We start from the raw sequence: 19,722 nt of genomic DNA on the forward strand, positions 1-19,722 counted from the left end.
TCCAGCACCTGTTGCTTGATGGAGAGTGTCCATCTCCACCCCCAAAAAGGACAGTTTTTGTAGCAGGAATACGAACACTAGCATGGCATTTTCTTTTGAGAGTGTGTGTGTGTGTGTGTGTGTGAGAGAGAGAGAGAGAGAGAGAGAGAGAGCAATCTAAATGCCATATGAGATTCCACGATGCACTCAGCTTCAAGCATAAAGTCATCGAATTATTAGAGGAGGTACTGCAGCTTTTCTGCTAAGAGAATTGACTGTGTTCCCTGTGAGAATGACCAAATTACTTTTCATTCATTTAGCATATAACTATTCCAAAGCACAACAAGTGCTCTAAATTATGTACCAAACAGAATATGCCATATGCCAGTTTGCATTAAATATAATCCTAAAGCATATAACTCTAGTCCTAAAAGATGTGTCCATGCAGTGCACATAAGAAAAAGCACAAGTATATAAGCTTATATCTTCAATTATTATGTCTGCGTTTTTTGAGGCAAGGATGAAAGTGTCAAGAAAAGAAGGCACTGGATATCTTAACCTACTCTCTCTCCATTAATTTAATGTCTATCATTCAAAAGATAAAGCTTCATTTAAAGGTTATCATAAGAAACATGAAATGAGAAGAACTAGCAAGTCATCTCATTGTAGAGTAAATCAATTCACTTGTTTATAGTTTCTCTTTTTCTAATCTCGCTTTCTTGTATTGTTGATTATTTGCTCTACAGTAAGTACCACCCCACTTTTATAAGATAAGCACAAGCACACATCATACCCTCGTTTTCTTCTTCGTCTTCTTCGTCTTCTTCCTTTGCTGTTCACGACATGTCTCGTCATTTAGATAAATTTGCCTACCAAATTTGTCCAAGTAGAAATCAGCAGTTATACTTGCATGGTTTCTCTAATCACACTCCTGCTTTTTCCTCCATCGGAGGCTGCAGAGTCTCTCACAAAGGGTGTTCCTCACCACACTGTTCCTTGAATCCCATCCTCCGAGATGAATACCAGCCTTAACCAGTTCTCACACATATGAAGTAGATTGGCTTGTATCAGCAAACAGCAATTCGATTCTCACAATCAAACATTGGGGTTTATTCTCTGGAAAGCATCGAGAGTACGCAAGTAGCGATGGAGGAACAGACACGCTTTACTCTGTTTCCATGACATTGATTTGAACTTTGGCATTAAATTGGGCACTCCAAGATACAATCCATGGCTTCAGAAAGTTAAATACGTACGCTATAAAACTTCAACCAAGAAGGGGAAAAGGAAAGAATATATGAGCACAAATCCATATATCCTTGCAGATATACATATAAGAGAAGGAAAAAAGATGGCTTTTTGGTGGCAAAACGGCCTCATTTGCAGTCTGTCTCTTTGCGTTCCGCTAAATGGTGATGGATGATCGATCGAAGGGGTCAGTCCTGGAACCCAGTCTTCTCCCAGATGGCATTGCGAACGCGCCTGAGGTCGCGGCCCTTGAGGGTGCAGCCGACCCCCTCGTGGACAGAGAACGACGCCGCACGGCTCCGCCACAGCAGCTCGTGCGGCGGGATCATCGGCCCCCCAGCGCCGCCCTCCTCGCCCTCCTCCTCCCACCAGCCCCTGGCGCTGTTGCTGCTACCGCCGCCGTAGTAGCTGCCGAGTATCTTGGACCAGTCCGGTATGTTCACCGGCAAGGAGCCGGCGGCAGCAGCATCGGCGACGGCGCGATCTGCCTTCTTGCTGCGCGCGGAAGAAGGCCGGGAGGAAGGCGCCGGCTTCGGGAACTCGGCCAGGAGCGGCTCGATGGGGCTTCCCCAGACGTCGGACTCCTCGAACTCGTCCGTGTCGAACCCGGCGGCGGTCGGCGTGAAGAGGCGGTGCGCCGCGTGCTTCGCCGTCAGCTGCTGTCTTCCCCCCGCCATGATCAACCAAGCTCTCGTCTTTGTATTCTGTTTCCTCGCAGAAAGCCCCCTCGTCTCAACTATTCTTCACGACTCGGTCCTTGGTCTGCGTAGTTTCGGACCACCGAAGGAGAAGGGAAGAAGACGAGAATGAGGAGAGAGGCAAAGGGAAAACCCTGTGATTGGGCGCTTCCTTCTTTAGATTTCATTGCTCGTGAGAGCTTGTTATTATAGAGAAGCCTTCACTTGGAAGAGGCCTTGTGGATAAGGCTCTCGTTTCTCTTTCTTCCTCGATGTGATGCTGCCCTTCGACCTGCTTTTTATTTACGATACTGCCATCGGGCTGGCTTCACGCCACCACGTCGCGTGTTTCGTTGTTTCCTCGTTAAACACGTTCTGATGTTTCGCGGAGCACGGCAGCCTTTTGGACCTGGATTCCTCCTGTTGAGAATAAAAAGAGGTGCTATCTTGTAACTAGCGTGATCCGCAAGAGTAGCTTGTCGTACTTTTCACCGTGGCCGTTGGATGGCGTGGTGATCCGAAGTATCGAGGGCTAGGATGGGAGTGACTAAGGCGGGGGAAGGAGGAGTGGCAGGATGGTAATTCGAAATCAAAGGTGATCCGCGTTTTGTCGCGGCCGCGGCCGGGGCCCGCGGCGGGACACGCGTCTACCGGCATCGATGACGCGACGCGACGCGACGCGCAAATCGCACGGTCCGATAGCGCGGGGTAGCATCACCGCACGTGAAGTGGGACCCACGTTGTCCCCCTCCTCCCCTTCTCCCTGTCCAGCGCAGATGCGGCGCCGTGGCGTGACAGAGTAGGAACAGGCGGGACCCACTGACAAGCGTACACCCTCGCGCACTAAAAGCTTCGAAGAGAGAAAAAAAGAGGGACGTGGCGAGACGCCACTGGTCTTCGCACGTGGGGATGAAAGGTCGACGTGGTACGGCACTGGGCCGAACTGAGAAAAGACCCGGCACGATTTTTAAAGCAGGGATGCCGTGAGCGACACTCTTTCCCGTGCTGCCTCCCGACGGTGACTGCTCTCTCATCGTCACCATGGCGACCGTGATTCCCTACAACCATTGCAGCGTGATCGACACCAATCTTCCGGTTCGCAAGGTGAATTCACGGTTTCCTGTTGAATCTGATTCGATGCAAATCATGCAAAGGGAAATTTTTTTGGGGGCGTTAAATCTAAATGCCACTGCGAAGAAGTCCAAGCGGAGGCTTGTTCTTCCTAGAGCAGTAGCCATGGCTCGCGGAGCTGTAGCTTTCGGCGTAAAGACTTTGATTGCAACGCCATTTTGCATCGCGTTCAAAGCTTTGCTTGGGATTTCCAAGTCAACCCCTCCTTGTCATCATTCATTGATGCGTCTGCAACAGTGGTTGTAAACGCTTTCAAGTTTTTTTTTTTTTTTTTTAATGTCACCGACTTCTAGATGATTAAAACTTTGGCTTGGCAGTCAACCGGTCATGGATTTCCGAACGCAGCAGCTGAAGATTACCTGGGAGTCACTGTTCCTTTGCTGATGACCAAAGGTGATGTGCAGGATAACCTATCGGAGCAAGGAAGAAATGATTAGCTGTCTGCGGTGGTGACAATATCTGATCTTCTTCGTTCTTATCCTCGGCCACATCAGTGTCTAGTTGAATTCTCATGAGAAGATGGGCTCAGGCTCACCTGTCTCACCACAATGGAAACATCAGATACAACTCTTGGTTCGAGAAGAACATGCATTGCCACATCAAGCGTAAAGGGATCTCTGTTTGCCGAGACGTATTTATGAATGTTAGAGCTTGATCAAGATACATATTAGACCTTTCTTGGCAGCTTATGATGCTGGGAATAAGAAGAAGTCAGCCCCAGAAGTTTGAAGTCTCTCGTGCTTGTGCCTCGAGCTGTCCAATTCTGCTTTACTTCTTAAACATATGCCATGTGTAGATGATCAGCAGGCTGTACTCTCACAACACAATGCAGCTTCTATTGCATGAGTGACAGAACTATGACAAATGCAACCCTGAGATTCACATGTAGATGGTAATTGATTCGGATCAACATCACATTTAAGAAGCCACCTAACTTATTTTGCAGATCGAAGAGATTTGGATATATAGTGAGATGATAAATTACAGAGTTCGAGCATCGTTGTCATGCTTTAAAGAATCAGCATTGGAGAGAGAGAGAGAGAGAGAGAGAGAGACCTCTGTGCAGAAAGTTAAACATCTACGTAATGGGTTCTCCCGAGAGCAATCCAAACAGTACGTTATTCACGGAGAATCCAGCCTTGGATTTCGGACAAATCGGGGTTTGGCTTCTTTACAACTGACAAGTTATAATCGAGTGAACTTTGGGAACCAGCCGTCAAGCTTATCGATGCGCTTTACCACTCTCTCTCATCTTGTTTCTTAATGCGATTAATAGCTGTCTGTGAGTGGCAACGGAGCTTTGGTATTAAGGAAGCAGGACCTTTCTTGGAGCTCCCTCCCATATCTAGTCCTCCTCTGCTTGTGTGTCTGCATGTTCATGGACTGCGCATTTGATCTCCGTCCACCATGGATCATCGGCATGACTAGTTACGATTACTGGACTCGCACAAAGAGAGGCCCGTTTGCATCTGCCGTTTTCTATGCCCAGGAACAACACAAACGGATTTAATCAATCATGGGCAGTGAAACGATCAGTAACTCTTCCCAGTAATATTCAAGATGTCATTAGCTTTCTGACAAAGCCAAGATTGACATTGTGAGATAAATACATTAGATTTTCCTCGTATTTCACCCACTGTGGGTGTCTTCTGTATTCTCTCTCGTACATGTCGTCGTTGGTAAAATATGCACAATAGCAAAATATGCACTTCTGACCCAACATTCAGGAGTAGTAGTTATCTTTTATGCACTCATTTCAGATGTTTTGCTGATAGTGGTTTCAGTTCATCATCCGTGGAAGAAAAAACAAATGGAGACATCACCAATTACGCACCACCTAGAGACAAAGATGAGCTATATAATTAATTAAGATTCTTCTGGTCCAGCCCTCATATCATCACCAAGGTGGCAACCTAATTCATAAGATCAATAAATGGTTTTTGGTGATCTGGAAAGCTAAATAAGTCTTGCATGTTGATTTTGGAGGGATCATCATCTGACATTAAAAATTGTACACCTCGTGCGGAACCTATATGCATGATTGGGCAACTCGAGGGCGGAGTTTTTGTAGCTGGAATACTCTGGACATGAGACGGGCGACGTCGATGACGCCACCTCCTCACCGCCTATTAAACGCGAGCCACAAGCCAACTTAACCGACGCAAAAATCCAACAACAAAATCTAAACTATCGAGCCCGGATTGGTTCCGTGTCCGGGCGCCGCCGACCGCCACTTGCTCTTGAGCCATCCACGTGGCTCTCTCTTATTTCCCTCGTTTCTTAAGCCGGTGGTCCCCTTTCACTCACGTGGCGAAACGGGCTGTGAATAGTTACCGTCCTCGAGAAAGTTGGGTTGATCACAGTGCTTCGCCTTTAATCGGTCATATCACCGGTCACCTGCGTCTGTGTGAGATTACTGGGAGCCCCTAGTGTTTGCCATACCCTGCTTCCATTACTTCCATCAATGGAAGAAACGACACAGCCGACACAGGCATATAGCATCCCTCTCACGTACCGGCGGTGGTCCAGCATCTGACTTGGAATGGTACTGCGTGGTGGGGCCGACAATGGGTTGATGAACTGCGATGATGATCCACCGATGAGGATTTGGTCGGTCAGGGGCGGCATATTATAACCCTAAACCTCAATCCATCGGTAGCAAGATTGCACGGAGAGAACCAGCTCTCCTGCTGCTACTGTTCGTCACCCATGCCCCATAAATAGCTCCAAGTCTCCCTCCTTCCAAGCGCACAGCTTACAAGTGCTACTACTTGTCCTCTGGTTCGCAACTGCATCGATGGCGAAGGATACCGAGGTGGCAGGACGCGGCGAGTACGGAGGCAAGGACTACACCGACCCACCGCCGGCGCCGCTCATCGACGCGGAGGAGCTGACCAAGTGGTCGTTGTACCGCGCGGCGATCGCGGAGTTCGTCGCGACGATGCTGTTCCTGTACGTCACGGTGGCGACGGTGATCGGGTACAAGCACCAGTCGGACCCCAACGTGAACCCGGTCGACGCCGCGTGTAGCGGCGTCGGGATCCTCGGCATCGCGTGGGCTTTCGGCGGCATGATCTTTATTCTCGTCTACTGCACCGCCGGCATCTCCGGTTCGTCCCTTTGCTTTGCGACAGTACTCGTTGCTTGCAGTCTCTACGGTAAGTATGCATTTGCTGACGGCGCTCGTGTGGGCGATGCGGCGCATGCAGGTGGGCACATCAACCCGGCGGTGACGCTGGGGCTGTGCTTGGCGCGCAAGGTCTCGCTGGTCCGCGCCCTCCTCTACATGGTGGCGCAGTGCCTGGGAGCCATATGCGGAGTCGGCCTCGTCAAGGGATTCCAGGAGGCCTACTTCGTCCGCTACGGTGGCGGCGCCAACGAGCTCAGCGCCGGCTACTCCAAGGGCACCGGCCTCGCCGCCGAGATCATCGGTACCTTCGTCCTCGTCTACACCGTCTTCGCCGCCACCGATCCGAAGCGCAACGCCCGTGATTCCCACGTGCCGGTCTGTAACTCTCATCACATACTTACATGTGTACGTCTGTCTCTCTCTCTCTCTCTCTATATATATATGTGTATCTGGCGTTCTTCGCTACAGGTTTTGGCTCCTCTTCCAATTGGGTTCGCAGTTTTCATGGTGCACTTGGCCACGATCCCGATCACCGGCACCGGCATCAACCCTGCGAGGAGCTTGGGAGCTGCCGTCATCTACAACCAGGACAAGGCCTGGGATGACCAGGTACCGATCTCTCCGCAGGAGTCATGATATGTAAAAGAAAAGATAGCTAGTGATATCTGCATTATTAGCTCATGGATTAATGACTGCAAAGAATGGAGATGAGCGGGCACTTGCTCAAATACCTCATTTGATGTGCTTGCAGTGGATCTTCTGGGTGGGGCCTTTCGTCGGTGCTGCCATTGCTGCAGCCTATCACCAGTACGTCCTGAGAGCGAGCGGTGCCAAAGCTATGGATTAATGAAATCCGTTTCCTCTTCTACCTCAACCGGAAGAACAAGCCTCATCTGATGTTGATGTTGTTGGGCATCAACTCATTTCTTCACCTTCATGAACGTATTTGGGTGCTGTGTCATGTTTCTCTGCATTTCTCTTCCACTTCACCTTGTTTGCATCATCAAGAATGTACTTCTAAAGTGAAGATCTATCAAGTGTCGTCCTTTTTGTCATCTTCACACGCTCTGGTGATTGATAGGCTCAATCAATAAAAAGGGGTCATTTCTAGCTTCTCCAAACAATAGCAAACCAGAAGGGATAGAAGATTCAATACACATGCCAGTACATAATACATTCCTGTAATAACATTCATGCGCCAACAAAGCAACCATCTGCTAACTTGGATTAAAACCAAATACTTGAAGAGGATATTTATGAAAGAAAAATTAAGTAAATTGATCAGCAAGGATCATTAGATTGGCAATTAAAATGTGTTGTACACCTAACTTGGGGTACAAACTCTAGTTTTGTTTACGACAACAATACACAGCACAAAGTTGAAATACAATAATTTCAGAAACAACAATCAAAATAGAAAATTTAGGGCTTTAACATTAAAAACAATATACCAGACAGAAAGAAGCAACTGCATCTTTGTTGCATTTGGATAAACTGTGTACTGAACTCGCTATCATCCACGTGAGCTGAGATATATGATGAGTGGCCCCGATGTCCCATCTACAGCTTTGTTCCAAATACCGGCAAATAGATAGCATCTTATTGTCATAGACCTCTGTCCTATTTTAGAAAGAAAAAAACACAATATGTTGATAGTAGGTAGATAGGCCGGTTACAATAAAAGACATAGAAAAGTCGGATTTCATTACGTGACAAGAGAATATTGAACTGAAGCTAACATTTTTGTTGTTTTGTGTTTCATTAACTTTGTTAAAATTGTTTTGTCACAAGTGAAGAACAGAAATGCCAGATACTTACATTTAGTATCAACTAATATATCCATCTAATAATAAGATTCGATCACAAAGAACCACTGCACCAAAAGTGTTCTGTAAATTCGGGCATGAACATCTTATTTATGGCACATCCTTCTTTCTCATATCAAAAATCCTACATGTACATTTTCCTTATAGTACAATAAATTTTGACAAATACTAGCAACTTACATGGAAAGACAGTGACCATTAAAACTTTTCACCTGGTCATTTACTTTTGCTCCATTCTGGTGCTAGGACAGCCACAACTTTCAGACATAAGCTAAGAGTATGCTTCTGCCTAAAAGTTATTCCTAAGATTTTTCAGAACAGTAAAAATGTACACCAAGTTGCTATTCCAATGAAGAATGTCACGATGCACACTAACGCCTAATTGCTTACAGCAAAAGCCCCCCATAACAGCATAAACCGGGACAATGTGAAGCCGATACAAACCCTTCCAATCGTCCAAAGTTACCATATCAAATTGGTTCAGCTGAAGCAAGCCAGAGGTCATCCTCCACATACAGAAAAGCTTTCAATATCTATCTTTTTGGATTCTGAAATGTAGATCCAACCTAAGTGGATGCACAGACTTGCATCAAGTTTGTGGCCTATTATGATAACTTGCCAACTTGGTTGTCACCAGATAGCAAATTATTTCTATGTAGGAAAGAGATTCTTTGCTAATATACCATATAGAATTTACAACCTTGCACAATACATGTCTTGGAATTCAAATGCATGGTGCCCAAGAGTTTGTCCAACATCTCTCCCAAAATTCCATAACACGCAAGTCCTGTTTGCTGAGGAACAAGGTCAAGAAGATTCAATTAATACGTTAAAAGATGACTCCACTTAGTTGATGTAATACATTTCTTTAGTGTGTGTGCTCACTCATCAATTGTTCACAATCATGGAACCACAATGTCTCACAACAAAGATCAGATGTTGGGATTGGATAATAGAATTAATGTGAACTAGCATTTGAAGGAAAGAAGATTTCAGCATGTCATGAATCCTCCATTAATGTTAAAACTAAGAATATAATTGCGAATGAGATCGAACCTACCTCATACTAAACGAATCTGTTGTCAGTGTATGGCCCTGCGGTTCTGGAAAAGGACCGAAGCCGTGAAGGCGGTCCCTAAGGCAACACCAATAAGACGCTCCTGCATCAACAAGCTCCATCAAGCTCGTTCCTTCCCCCAGCAGAATATATAGGTTAATCTCAACTAGTTACTCTCCCAACAAAAAGATCTACATACATGCAAAGAAAATCATTATCCGCAAAGGAAGAATCGATCGCAAGGCAACGTTTTTTATAGAACCTAAAAATCAAGAAAGACGGGTTCCGACCATACGGAACAGATATTCGAATCCAAAGCCGAAGGAATTGAGGGCTAGATTGGGAGAAAGAGTAACATTTCGAATCGAAATGTTCCATTCACCTGTGAAAGGATACAGATCATATTCGCCGGTCACGATTTCAAGTGATTCCTTCTGCTCCATTTCCAAGGGAGTGGAGAGAGGGCAATGCGATGACAACCGCGGCGGAGTCCCAGCTGCAAGTTCTCTCTCCACAGCTTTGCACGAACCGGGTCAGGCCGGGTTCGCTGGTCGCGAGACAACCCGGCCCGATCCTCCTTCTGATCGGGCTTGTATACAGAGGAGGATCGAACCCGGCCCGATCCGCCTTCTGATCGGGCTTGTATACAGAGGAGGATCCGACCCCGCTGCAATTTCTGATGTCTGCAGGATTCGCCAAGTCAACAAACCGTTGACTGACGTTGCTCACATCGCAAGAACGTCCGTCTCACGATAACGCGGGCAACGCACGTTGATATGTCCCTAATCGACCGTCCGATTCATCACAACGGCCAGATCTGCGCTTCGTTTCTTAAAACCCGTAAACTGCGGCTACATCTCCCCGCTTACCTGTCACCAGCACGCGGGAAGACCAACGTGGCCGCGCATGACTCGTCCAAATTTGGCCTTTCACGTCATTGCACGAGTCCCATGAGCCCACGTGGCCAAACGGCTTCCCCTTGTCGCCTACGGTCGGCTCACGCGAAGCACCCGCCGTCCGTTTCCTTACAAAACCCCTCCCAAACCCCAACCACGTCATCGAACCGAGCTCGAGGTGTAGACATGGCGTCTCGAGCTCTCCTCCTTGCCCTCGCGATCTCGTCTCTCCTCCTGGTCCATGCCGCCCTCGCCTTCGCACCCAAGGGGCGCGCCGATCTGGACCACGACGAGGAGGATCTCAGCTTCCTCGACGAGGAGGACAACGGAGCCGCTGACAGTCACGATGACGGTGGCTTAGGACACTACGCCGACGAGTCCCATTCGGAGGCCGACAAGGAGCCGGAGTACGCCGACCAGGATCAGTACGATGCCTTCGACGATGCCGACTACGGATCGCACGACATGTCGCCCACGATAGACGAGACGGACGTCGTGGTGCTCACCGACGGCAACTTCAGCGACTTCCTGGCGAAGCACCGCCACGTGATGGTCGAGTTCTACGCGCCGTGGTGCGGGCACTGCCAGGCCCTCGCGCCGGAGTACGCGGCCGCCGCCACCGAGCTCCGCGGGGAGGACGTGGTGCTCGCCAAGGTGGACGCCACGGAGGAGAACGAGCTCGCGCAGCGTTTCGAGCTGCAGGGATTCCCCACTGTGCTCTTCTTCATCGACGGCGTCCACAAGGACTATCCCGGCCAGAGGAGTAGGTAATTTGTCGGAGGGTGGCTTCACCCTTTCCTTAGATCTGAGCCCTCTTTGTCTGGATCTGCTTCCATCCAACCTAATTTATCTAAATTCCTTTGCCAATGCGCTCTGTCTAGTTTCTTAGTCATAAATTGTGGTGTTCTTATCTTTTTCTTCCTTTCTGAGAGGCGTCTTTGGAATTGCTTTCATCCGGATTTTTTAGTCTTCTAAAGCTATGATATTGTAGATATCAAGATTGTAGGCCTTGGCTGAAATGGACTTGAATCTGCGTCAGGGAACTAATGAAGACCTTACAGGATCCACTAAAGAATGGTGGAAACTTGAATTAGGTTCAGTGTTACTAACAATACATGGGGATGGCCCAAGAAAAACCCTAAGGAGAAAGGCCATGTGGTTGTCAGAAATTCTCTTTTGTCCACTTTTACTTTACCTGTTGCTTAATTGTACTGTTTCCTTTTTGGTGCTTTAAGAATTACAAAAACATTTTGACGAGTACATGATGCTGTGTTTTATCTTTTATGAGCAGGGATGCAATTGTCACCTGGATCAAGAAAAAGATAGGACCTGGAGTTCAAAATATAACCACAATTGAGGAGGCAGAAAAGATCTTGACTTCTGATAGCAAAGTTGTTTTGGGCTTTCTTGACTCTTTGGTGGTATTTTCTTAAGTCCTTGTAACTTTGAGCTCTAGAAAATTCATGGTTATTTCTTTTATGGAGGTTTATTAATTTCGAGTGCTGGAAGCCCATAATGTTTATATTTTGGCTATTACTGTAATTTTTTTTTATATTAGCGGATAGAAATTGACATACTGTCAGATCTTCACTCTATGATCTGACTAATGATTGAAGGAAGATCATTTCATTTTATTTTTGTAACTAATGAGGACCCTACACGAGGAATTTTCTAATAGAGCAATATCAATGTCCTTTATTATGTTTGTTGGGCTTTGTTGATATTTTTGTGCCTGATGCTTGACATCAGTAACACTTTAGCTATATAGATATGACCGCATTGTCACAGACTTAGCTGGTTTTGCCTAAGTCGTGCGGCACTCTTGCGTGTCTGTCCGCAAAGGTTAACCTCTCTGGAGCCTCCTATAGTTCCTTAGGACCTACAAAAGAGAAAACGGGTTAGAGAAAACGCCTCACTCGGGATCCACAAGCAAACATTTTCGAAAATACTTCATAGACAATGCAAATTACAAACATACTTTACAAGCTCTGAAAGGTTGTACAACAAAAGGTCAAAATGGTTCACTATAGACTGAATATCTCTCACAAGTATCCACATGACATAACCTTTATTTACAAACCTAAGAAGGCCACCAAACCCAACTAAAATGGGGCTTTTAAGCCTTCGACCGTCCCTCTACATGCTGTGCAAAGCATGAACAAACCAAAAGACACGGACATATATAAATATTATATCAAATATCCTGTTTAGAACTTTGTCCGTGACATTCTCCCCCATTTATTCCTTCGACGTCCTCGTCGAAGCCTTTTGCCGACACTGCAACTCCTTGCCTTTGCTAAGTCTTCAATCTTCTGCTTCAGCTGCAATGCACCTCTTGGCTCCCAACTGCTCTCCGCTGCTGTTGTTGAGTAGTCGAACTTTTGATCCGCTATGTTGTTTTAACTCGCCAAGGACTTTGACTCTAGTGTGGGGTTAGCTGAGTTGTGTTGATCCTTGTTGGTTCCTACGAATCCTCCAGATGAAAGAAAAGACCATCCTTACTTGCGCCAGTCTCTCAAATACCACATACTGTTTGAACTGGGTGGATGCTTGTTGGAGTTTTAACGAGCATCACCTCACAAACTTTCGAAGTTTTGGGTCCTTCCTCCACAAAATGTCCATCGACTCTTCTTTCATTTAGTTGTCGCTTCCAAGTAGATTCGTATCACTTCTGCTTTCGATTGGTATTCTGTTGGGAAATGAAACGAATAATCTACTCTCAGTAGCACTGATCACTATTGGTGAGGATTTGACAATTATTGTCTTCCATTATCTTCGAAGGGTCTTTAAACCTGTGCAGCGCTCCTCTGTTGGATAGATAAGAGAATTGGGGTACTCGGTTTCGCCCATTCTCAAGAGTTGAGAAAGCAATGGTTACTTGACTTCGCCCGTCTCCTCAAGGGTTGTACTCCATGCGTCGAGCTGGTTACTGACTTTCGCCTACTCTTTGCTCATACTTCTGAAGCACTCGAAGTGTTTGCACTCCTTGCATTGAGTTAGCTATTGTGATTCATCTTCTCAATGCCATCAAACTTTTGGAATGCAGGAAGTTTTCACCCCAACTTGGAGTAATTCTCTAATAGATTTGGTCACCTTTGGGATTATACCGTCTTCTCCATCAACCCTGTCGCCTACTCCACTGAATAGCAAAGGTATAGTACTGCGTACTACCTACTTCATTCCTTGGTCGTGCACTATTGCATGACTCGAAGTCCTTCACTTTCAGTTATTTTGATGAGAAGCTCGTTGACATCAGTCTTACCAAGTTCCTTGGCCTCTGCCCTTCAATCTTGTCTCGGTACTTGGAGTTTGTCTCTGCATGCTCCACCTCCTCAGCCCCTTTCATGACCAAGCGCTCTCCCTCTATGAGAGCAAGGGATCAATGATTTTCACGAAAGTCCCGCCTCTGCGGTACCACGGCGCTGCCATACCCATGGTCCTACTATCCGTCGCCTTGCATCTGCATCCCTTTTCTTTATGATCAGTAGATATGTCTCTGTGGCACTCCTTCGAGTCCACTTCTATTCTAACTTATGCTTGATTTTGGGTAACTAAGTCTCTCTGTACTCGTCGTCGCTTCCTCGCCCCTTTCGACCCCCTGCTTCAACACCTCTGTGTTCTCCAAGTAGCTCCATTTGGTCGATGGAAAGACAGACTGCAACTCCCATGCATGCCTCTGCCATCATGTTGTAGGGTTTGCACTGATTCTGTTCTCCTTAGCTTCCTTGGTAGCAACGTTCGCTTACTCGACCTTGTCCTCTGACTTGTCGGGCTCCCTTAAGCGAATATGGGCTCTGGAGCAGTCCAACTCTCCAGCTGCTTTAATCATACCTCTGCATGATCAAGTCTCTCCCATGGGACTCACTGGTACTTGCATTCGAACTTTTCCCTCGGTGGAACACAACCCCCATATACTAATAACCAAGGCTTTCATCTGATGCAAGATTCGATGCACACACGGTAGACCCGCCTCTGTGGTATCATGGCCTTCAATCCTTGAATCCATAGCCCTTCTTGCCGTCGTGTTATTCACCAAAGTGGATCTTCCAGTAGCTCCTGATCATACCTCCGTATGATATAGTCCCTCACGGGACTAGTCATGTGTATCGCATTGCCACGAACTGTTCCACCACGATCCGCTACACCATGGCGCCTCCTGGTGACATCTCCATTGCATTCTGATCCTAGTGGGATGAACTCGAATTGTGATCCCTCCATGTGTGGCCTCTGCTAATACATCGCAGGGTCTCTTCCACCTTCGATTTTGTTCGCTTCTTTGGCAATCGATCTTCATCCACCCGCTCTTGGGTCACACCTAGATGAAGCACCGCTCTAGGACAGTCCGTCGCCTAGTAGCTCCCGAAGTCCACCGACTTCGCTGAAAATGATGCACCATTGTCTGGATCCTGGGTCTCTACCCCTACTAGCACAATCTCTGTTGCGCACCGATTCCTTCATGGCAACTTGAATGGCAACACTGTGGTATATTCTTCAAGAGTACTTGTCTTTGCGTCCTCTTGCCCCGTGCCAAGGCCTTTTGAACCTAACTTCGCCTCCGCAAGTTGAGTCGCCTTAGTTCCTCCATCAAATGTTTCTCCGAGATAAGGTGCATGTGCCTATAAGCTCCCTTTGTCTTTGGTACTATGCAAGATGAGTCTACTCCATCAGAATGAAGGACCCATGGAACAACATGATCTTGCTCTTGCCTCTACAAGAGTTCATGTCCTTGACATTTGTCCAAGGAAAGCTCTGTGCCTCTACTCCGTGTTCCATCTTCTATGTTGGCTTTCTTTATGCGGCTTGGGTACTTCACCAAGTTACACCCAAGTTGCCCGTTCCTCGTTTTTGCATTGAGTTGATGGTGGCCCTCGTGCCCACCATTCCACGGGTTAGCCCTCCCTTGAGTCTGATCTTTATATCAACTCCAAGTGTGCCTTCATTTGTGTTGCATTGGGTCGCTCCCCCACTTGATCTCGCAATGCATCCACCAATGCATTCTCTCAAGCGAGATCATGCGACGACTCCTTGCTGCTCACTTGGTCCATTGAGCTTCGTGGAGTTGTTGTTTTTGAGCTACTCCTCAACATGTGCGGTCTGTTGCACATGATTCTCCCTCTGGAGAGCCGGGACTTATCCCTCCTGGATATCTATCCCGTTGGAGCAACATCTCTCTTCGTTTCGGAGACCACCATCCCTTTGGACTCCGATTTACTGAACAAACTGCGCATTGTTCTGCCTCCTGCAAACGCACTTGCTAGATTGCGACTCCACGTCAATACAACCCCCACTGCATCACTCAAGGCCTAGCAATATGCTGCACTCGCTGCACACTTCAGCCTCCTACGGACGTATCCTTCACATGCCGAAGAGAAAGTTTTAATGCTCCATGGTGCCGAGTTTCGGTCGTCTTGGGATGGCCGCAAACATTCCATCGTCTGCATACAAGCCCATGCATGAGTATCGAATTCTTCGAGTCAGCAATTCCCCTCACCTTAGTGAGCTTCGCACAACTCTTTCGGTCGCTGAGCAACTCATTCCACCTTGCATAGTCTCATTTTTTACCAAGCGCCTCGCTTGCCTTGAGCACCATCAAGCATAGTTGTCAACATTGAGTCGTAGCTCAAACTCAGCTATCCCAACTTTTATGCGCTCCACATTCTTCCAAGCTTGCTTGTTCTCGTGATGCCTCTTGCGCGAAGGGTTGACCATTCCTCTGAATGCCAATCTCAGATGCCCGCTCCTCCGAGCGACTCCTTTTCCCTACATCTCCATGCTCGTTTTCCCTCAAATGGTCGCGCGTGTGCTGACTGCCCTCAACGCAGCCCCGCTAGGTCCCCCACGTTTGCATGCCAAGTGTTTCTATGAGTTCTTGTCCCGCTCTAATACCATCTGTCACGAACTTAGCTGGTTTTGCCTAAGTCGTGCGGCACCCTTGCGTGTCCGTCCGCAAAGGTCAGCCTCCCATGGTCCCTTGGGACCTACAAAAGAGAAAATGGGTTAGAGAAAATGCCTCACTCGGGATCCACAAGCAAACAATTCCAAATACACTTCATAGACAATGCAAATTACAAACAGACTTTACAAGCTCTGAACGGTTACGCAACAAAGGGTCAAAATGGTCCACTACAGACCGAATATCTCTCACAAGTGTCCACATGACACAACCTTTATTTATAAGCCTAAGAAGGCCACCAAACCCAACTAAAATGGGGCATTTAAGCTTTCGACCGTCCCTCTACATGTTGTGCAAAGCATGAACAAACCAAAAGACACGAACATATATAAGTATTACATCAAACATTCTATTTAGAACTTTGTCCGTGACAGCATTGTTACAAATGATTCTTTTGTTCAGTAACTTTTTTTGTATTTCTTTTTAATATCTGCAGGGTGATGAAAGTCAGGAACTTTCCTCAGCTTCAAAACTCGAAGATGGCATTAACTTCTACCAATCTGTCAATCCTGATGTTGCAAAGCTTTTTCATATTGATCCCAATGCTAAACGTCCTTCTTTGGTGTTATTGAAAAAGGAGGCAGAAAAAATTTCCTACTATGGTATGCTCATTTGTGTAGTGTTCTGAAGGTATTTGTACTTGAAATAAAGTGTAAAAGGTAGATATTGACTGTAGTTTCAATTTTTGTAGATGGTCAATTCAGTAAGTCAGCAATTGTTGATTTTGTGTTTGCTAACAAGCTTCCACTGGTCACTACATTTACAATGGAAACTGCCCCAGAAATATTTGAAAATCCTATTAAAAAACAGGTAGGCCCTACTTGTATGTTAAATGTAATTGCTTTCATTTCAGTTTATTTTCTCATTTGGATTCTTTTCTTCTATCAGCTTTTGCTCTTTGCCATCTCAAATGATACCAATAAAGTCATGCCAGCATTCCAGGAGGCTGCAAAATTGTTTAAAGGAAAGGTTCGTGCTAATATTTCTAACTTGCAGTCTCTATAAGTTCTTTAGAAAGATGAAAAATACTGTTTCTTTAATTTCAGTCATAATAAACTATCAGATTTTATGTTGATGAAGGTACAACTGTTATTCTATTTATACAAACAAATAAAAAATTCTATGGAATGTACGCAAGCAGATCTCTGGTGTTCTACACTATGTTAGCATGTTGGTTGTTCAGGCTTCCTTTGGTAGCTCTCAGTTTTAGTTTTGAAGAGATAATGATAAGCTTTTGGAGGGTAGTCACTATGATGTGAGAAGCTAGTCCATCAAATGATTCATTTCTTTCTTTTTCCCCTTTAAATCGTTGGCAAATATTTGGTGGTCATTTTATTAGGTTCCTTTCTGACAATCAAGTGGCTAGGTATTATTCACAACATAACTTTTCATCTAACTCCAGTCATATTTTCTGATCCCTGATGCTATGTAATATATACAAGGTTATTTATCTCCATTTTGTTCTATGAGATCTGACTAGTGACATTTTCTATTTTCATCTCAAGCTTATCTTTGTATATGTCGAGATGGACAAGGAGGATGTCGGTAAACCAGTTTCAGATTACTTTGGAGTGACTGGAGATGGTCCTCAGGTAAGTATTTCTCCCATATTCAATCCAAAATTTGGTCTTCGATTGATCATTGACGTTTCAATCTTATCCACAATATTGCATCTGTATGACTTGGACAGGTTTTGGCATACTCGGGAAATGAGGATGCCAAGAAATTTTTTCTTGATGGTGAAGTCACACTTGATAATGTTAAGGTTAATATCACTAGATCCGTGTCTTAAATAATGCCAAGACCATGTTATTTGGTACACCGATGTTCTTGACATATTGCAATAATATATCAACTTTCTGAAATTCATGTTCCTATGCATGTATTCATGAAATCTGAAGTTTGCTTTCTTGATTTAGAGTTTTGCTGAGGGTTTCCTGGACGATAAGCTTAAGCCCTTCTATAAATCAGATATGATACCTGAGATAGTGAGTTGCCTAGTTTTCCACTTCAGCTTCTATCTACTGTGCAATATCTCTGATCAAAGAATCTATATTATTGTAATTGTGCACAGAATGATGGGGATGTGAAAATTGTTGTTGGTAAGAATTTTGATGAAATTGTCCTGGATGAGTCCAAGGATGTTCTTCTTGAGGTAAATCAATTAATCGACATAAATGAAGTAAACAATTTTTATTTGTAATTTGTTGTTAATTCATCTCTGATCCAGATATATGCACCATGGTGTGGGCATTGCCAAGCACTAGAACCAACATATAACAAGCTTGCCAAGCATCTACGGGGCATCGAGTCTCTAGTTATTGCGAAAATGGATGGCACCACAAATGAGCACCCTCGGGCCAAGGTCTTAATTCTCTCTTCGATAAACTTGACACTCAGATTGACTTGAGAATTGGTTATCGATACATAATTCATTTTTATGTTCATGTTCATCCCATAGAGTTATTCTGTCAGAGTTGAAGCTTCAAGTTTGTACCATGGTCAACTATGTCATATAGTGTCTTATATAAATAAATAAATATGTATGTATGTAGTATGTATGTATGCAGTTAAACTTTCTTGATGTGTTTAATGATACCAGTGAACCTAGTCTTCGTGATTAATCAGCAAGCAAGAGACTCAAATATTTTACTTCCCTACATGGAAGCATGGGAGCTGAATGTGTGTTTTATTTGTTTCAGACTGATGGCTTCCCTACACTTCTCTTCTTTCCAGCTGGGAACAAAAGCTTTGATCCGGTAACTACATTATACTTTTTAACTCAGTGCCATAGATATTTTCTTAATTATCCTTTTCCCTTTACCTATTGTCCATGAACATTTTTATGATATTATTTTGAAAATGTATTGTAATTTTCACTTGTTTACTTTGATACCCAAATCATGTAGATCACAGTGGATACTGACAGAACAGTGAAGGCATTCTATATATTCATCAAGCAACATGCAGCAATCCCTTTCAAGCTCCAGAAGCCGGCAGCAGCTGCAAAATCTGAGACCACCACGGACGGATTGGCTTCCTTCGTCGGTGAGAAGAGTGCGACCCCGGACGTGAAAGATGAATTGTAAGTCTTTCAAGGAGCACAAAATCTAGAATTGCTTTTTTGGCATGTGGAGGTTTTAGTTTTGTTAGCTTTGAGCAATAGATGTCCCTGTAGAATTAAGACTTAAATTACAAGAATAATGGACTGCTGATGCCCCCTTTCTCTTGTGGAATAGAATGGTTCACTAGAATTAACGTGCTTTTCTTAAGCATGAAAAATGACCAACATCTTTTCTGCCGTGTGGCTGTGCTTTGAATGATTATATGGTATGGAAGACATCATCTATTAATTTATGAGTTGATAATTCATAATGCAGATAATTCAGATGGGATAGTGTTGATGAAAATACAGATGTACAGAATTTATGAGATCCATGAAGGAATGTACAAAGCAGATGAAATATATGATGGTTTAACATCCTTTCATGTTATCTAGCTTAATATGGAGTGATGCATTAGATTACTGCTAGAATTCAAGTGGAGGTCAGACATGTTAGATCCTGTAGTATTTGTTCCACCACAACAGCACAAGAAAATATTGCTACCTCAACTAGTACAACAGGCACAGCATGAGATGACATACCTTCTCGAAGGCCATCAACTTGCTCGTCTTTGTCCTCGGCCTTATCTTAGGAACTTCTCGCCCAGGCCATTGCAGGTGGAAGAATCCCATACAGTACCATCATGCAGTAACCACCCTTGAAGAAAGTAGTCTAATTAGACAAAAGATGCAAAGGAGCATAATTCCATCTTCAAGAAGAT

General features: G+C 45.2%; 3 protein-coding genes and 1 long non-coding RNA gene across 9 annotated transcripts; 2 read left to right on the forward strand and 2 right to left on the reverse strand.

The window, feature by feature from the left end:
• Window positions 1-1,158: 1,158 nt before the first annotated feature.
• Window positions 1,159-2,098, reverse strand: LOC135619234 (protein S40-4-like). The gene has a single exon (XM_065121054.1). It carries the CDS (start codon window positions 1,902-1,904, stop codon window positions 1,416-1,418), a length of 489 nt encoding a protein of 162 aa, XP_064977126.1. The 5' UTR covers window positions 1,905-2,098; the 3' UTR covers window positions 1,159-1,415.
• A 3,587-nt stretch (window positions 2,099-5,685) lies between these two features.
• On the forward strand, window positions 5,686-7,220 carry LOC135619236 (aquaporin PIP2-4-like). 3 transcript variants are annotated; one of them, XM_065121059.1, is made up of 4 exons: window positions 5,688-6,145; window positions 6,245-6,570; window positions 6,665-6,774; window positions 6,917-7,220. In XM_065121059.1, exons 1-4 carry the CDS (start codon window positions 5,833-5,835, stop codon window positions 6,981-6,983), a joined length of 816 nt encoding a protein of 271 aa, XP_064977131.1. In that variant the 5' UTR covers window positions 5,688-5,832; the 3' UTR covers window positions 6,984-7,220. The 3 variants fall into 3 exon arrangements, with proteins under 3 accessions (XP_064977129.1, XP_064977131.1, XP_064977130.1); XM_065121058.1 differs by having other exon boundaries at window positions 5,694-6,145; window positions 6,245-6,540; window positions 6,634-6,774; XM_065121057.1 differs by having other exon boundaries at window positions 5,686-6,145; window positions 6,245-6,774.
• A 213-nt stretch (window positions 7,221-7,433) lies between these two features.
• LOC108953649 (uncharacterized) lies at window positions 7,434-9,556 on the reverse strand. 3 transcript variants are annotated; one of them, XR_001979498.2, is made up of 3 exons: window positions 9,431-9,556; window positions 9,052-9,239; window positions 7,434-7,785 (listed from the first exon to the last, which is right to left on the reverse strand). It is a non-coding gene; the product is annotated as an uncharacterized LOC108953649 (long non-coding RNA). The 3 variants fall into 3 exon arrangements; XR_010489352.1 differs by lacking the exon at window positions 7,434-7,785 and adding an exon at window positions 8,051-8,778; XR_010489351.1 differs by lacking the exon at window positions 7,434-7,785 and adding an exon at window positions 8,051-8,785.
• Window positions 9,557-9,668: 112 nt separating this feature from the next.
• On the forward strand, window positions 9,669-19,169 carry LOC135619235 (protein disulfide isomerase-like 1-4). Of its 2 annotated transcripts, none has more exons than XM_065121055.1 (12): window positions 9,669-10,711; window positions 11,236-11,365; window positions 16,334-16,499; window positions 16,589-16,707; window positions 16,786-16,866; window positions 17,403-17,489; window positions 17,588-17,662; window positions 17,817-17,885; window positions 17,945-18,052; window positions 18,128-18,262; window positions 18,600-18,656; window positions 18,807-19,169. In XM_065121055.1, exons 1-12 carry the CDS (start codon window positions 9,825-9,827, stop codon window positions 18,984-18,986), a joined length of 2,094 nt encoding a protein of 697 aa, XP_064977127.1. In that variant the 5' UTR covers window positions 9,669-9,824; the 3' UTR covers window positions 18,987-19,169. The 2 variants fall into 2 exon arrangements, with proteins under 2 accessions (XP_064977127.1, XP_064977128.1); XM_065121056.1 differs by having other exon boundaries at window positions 17,972-18,052.
• The last annotated feature ends 553 nt before the right edge of the window (window positions 19,170-19,722 follow it).

The sequence above is a fragment of the Musa acuminata genome, chromosome BXJ2-8 (genome assembly GCF_036884655.1).
Source record: "Musa acuminata AAA Group cultivar baxijiao chromosome BXJ2-8, Cavendish_Baxijiao_AAA, whole genome shotgun sequence".
In the NCBI taxonomy this organism is placed as follows: domain Eukaryota; kingdom Viridiplantae; phylum Streptophyta; class Magnoliopsida; order Zingiberales; family Musaceae; genus Musa; species Musa acuminata.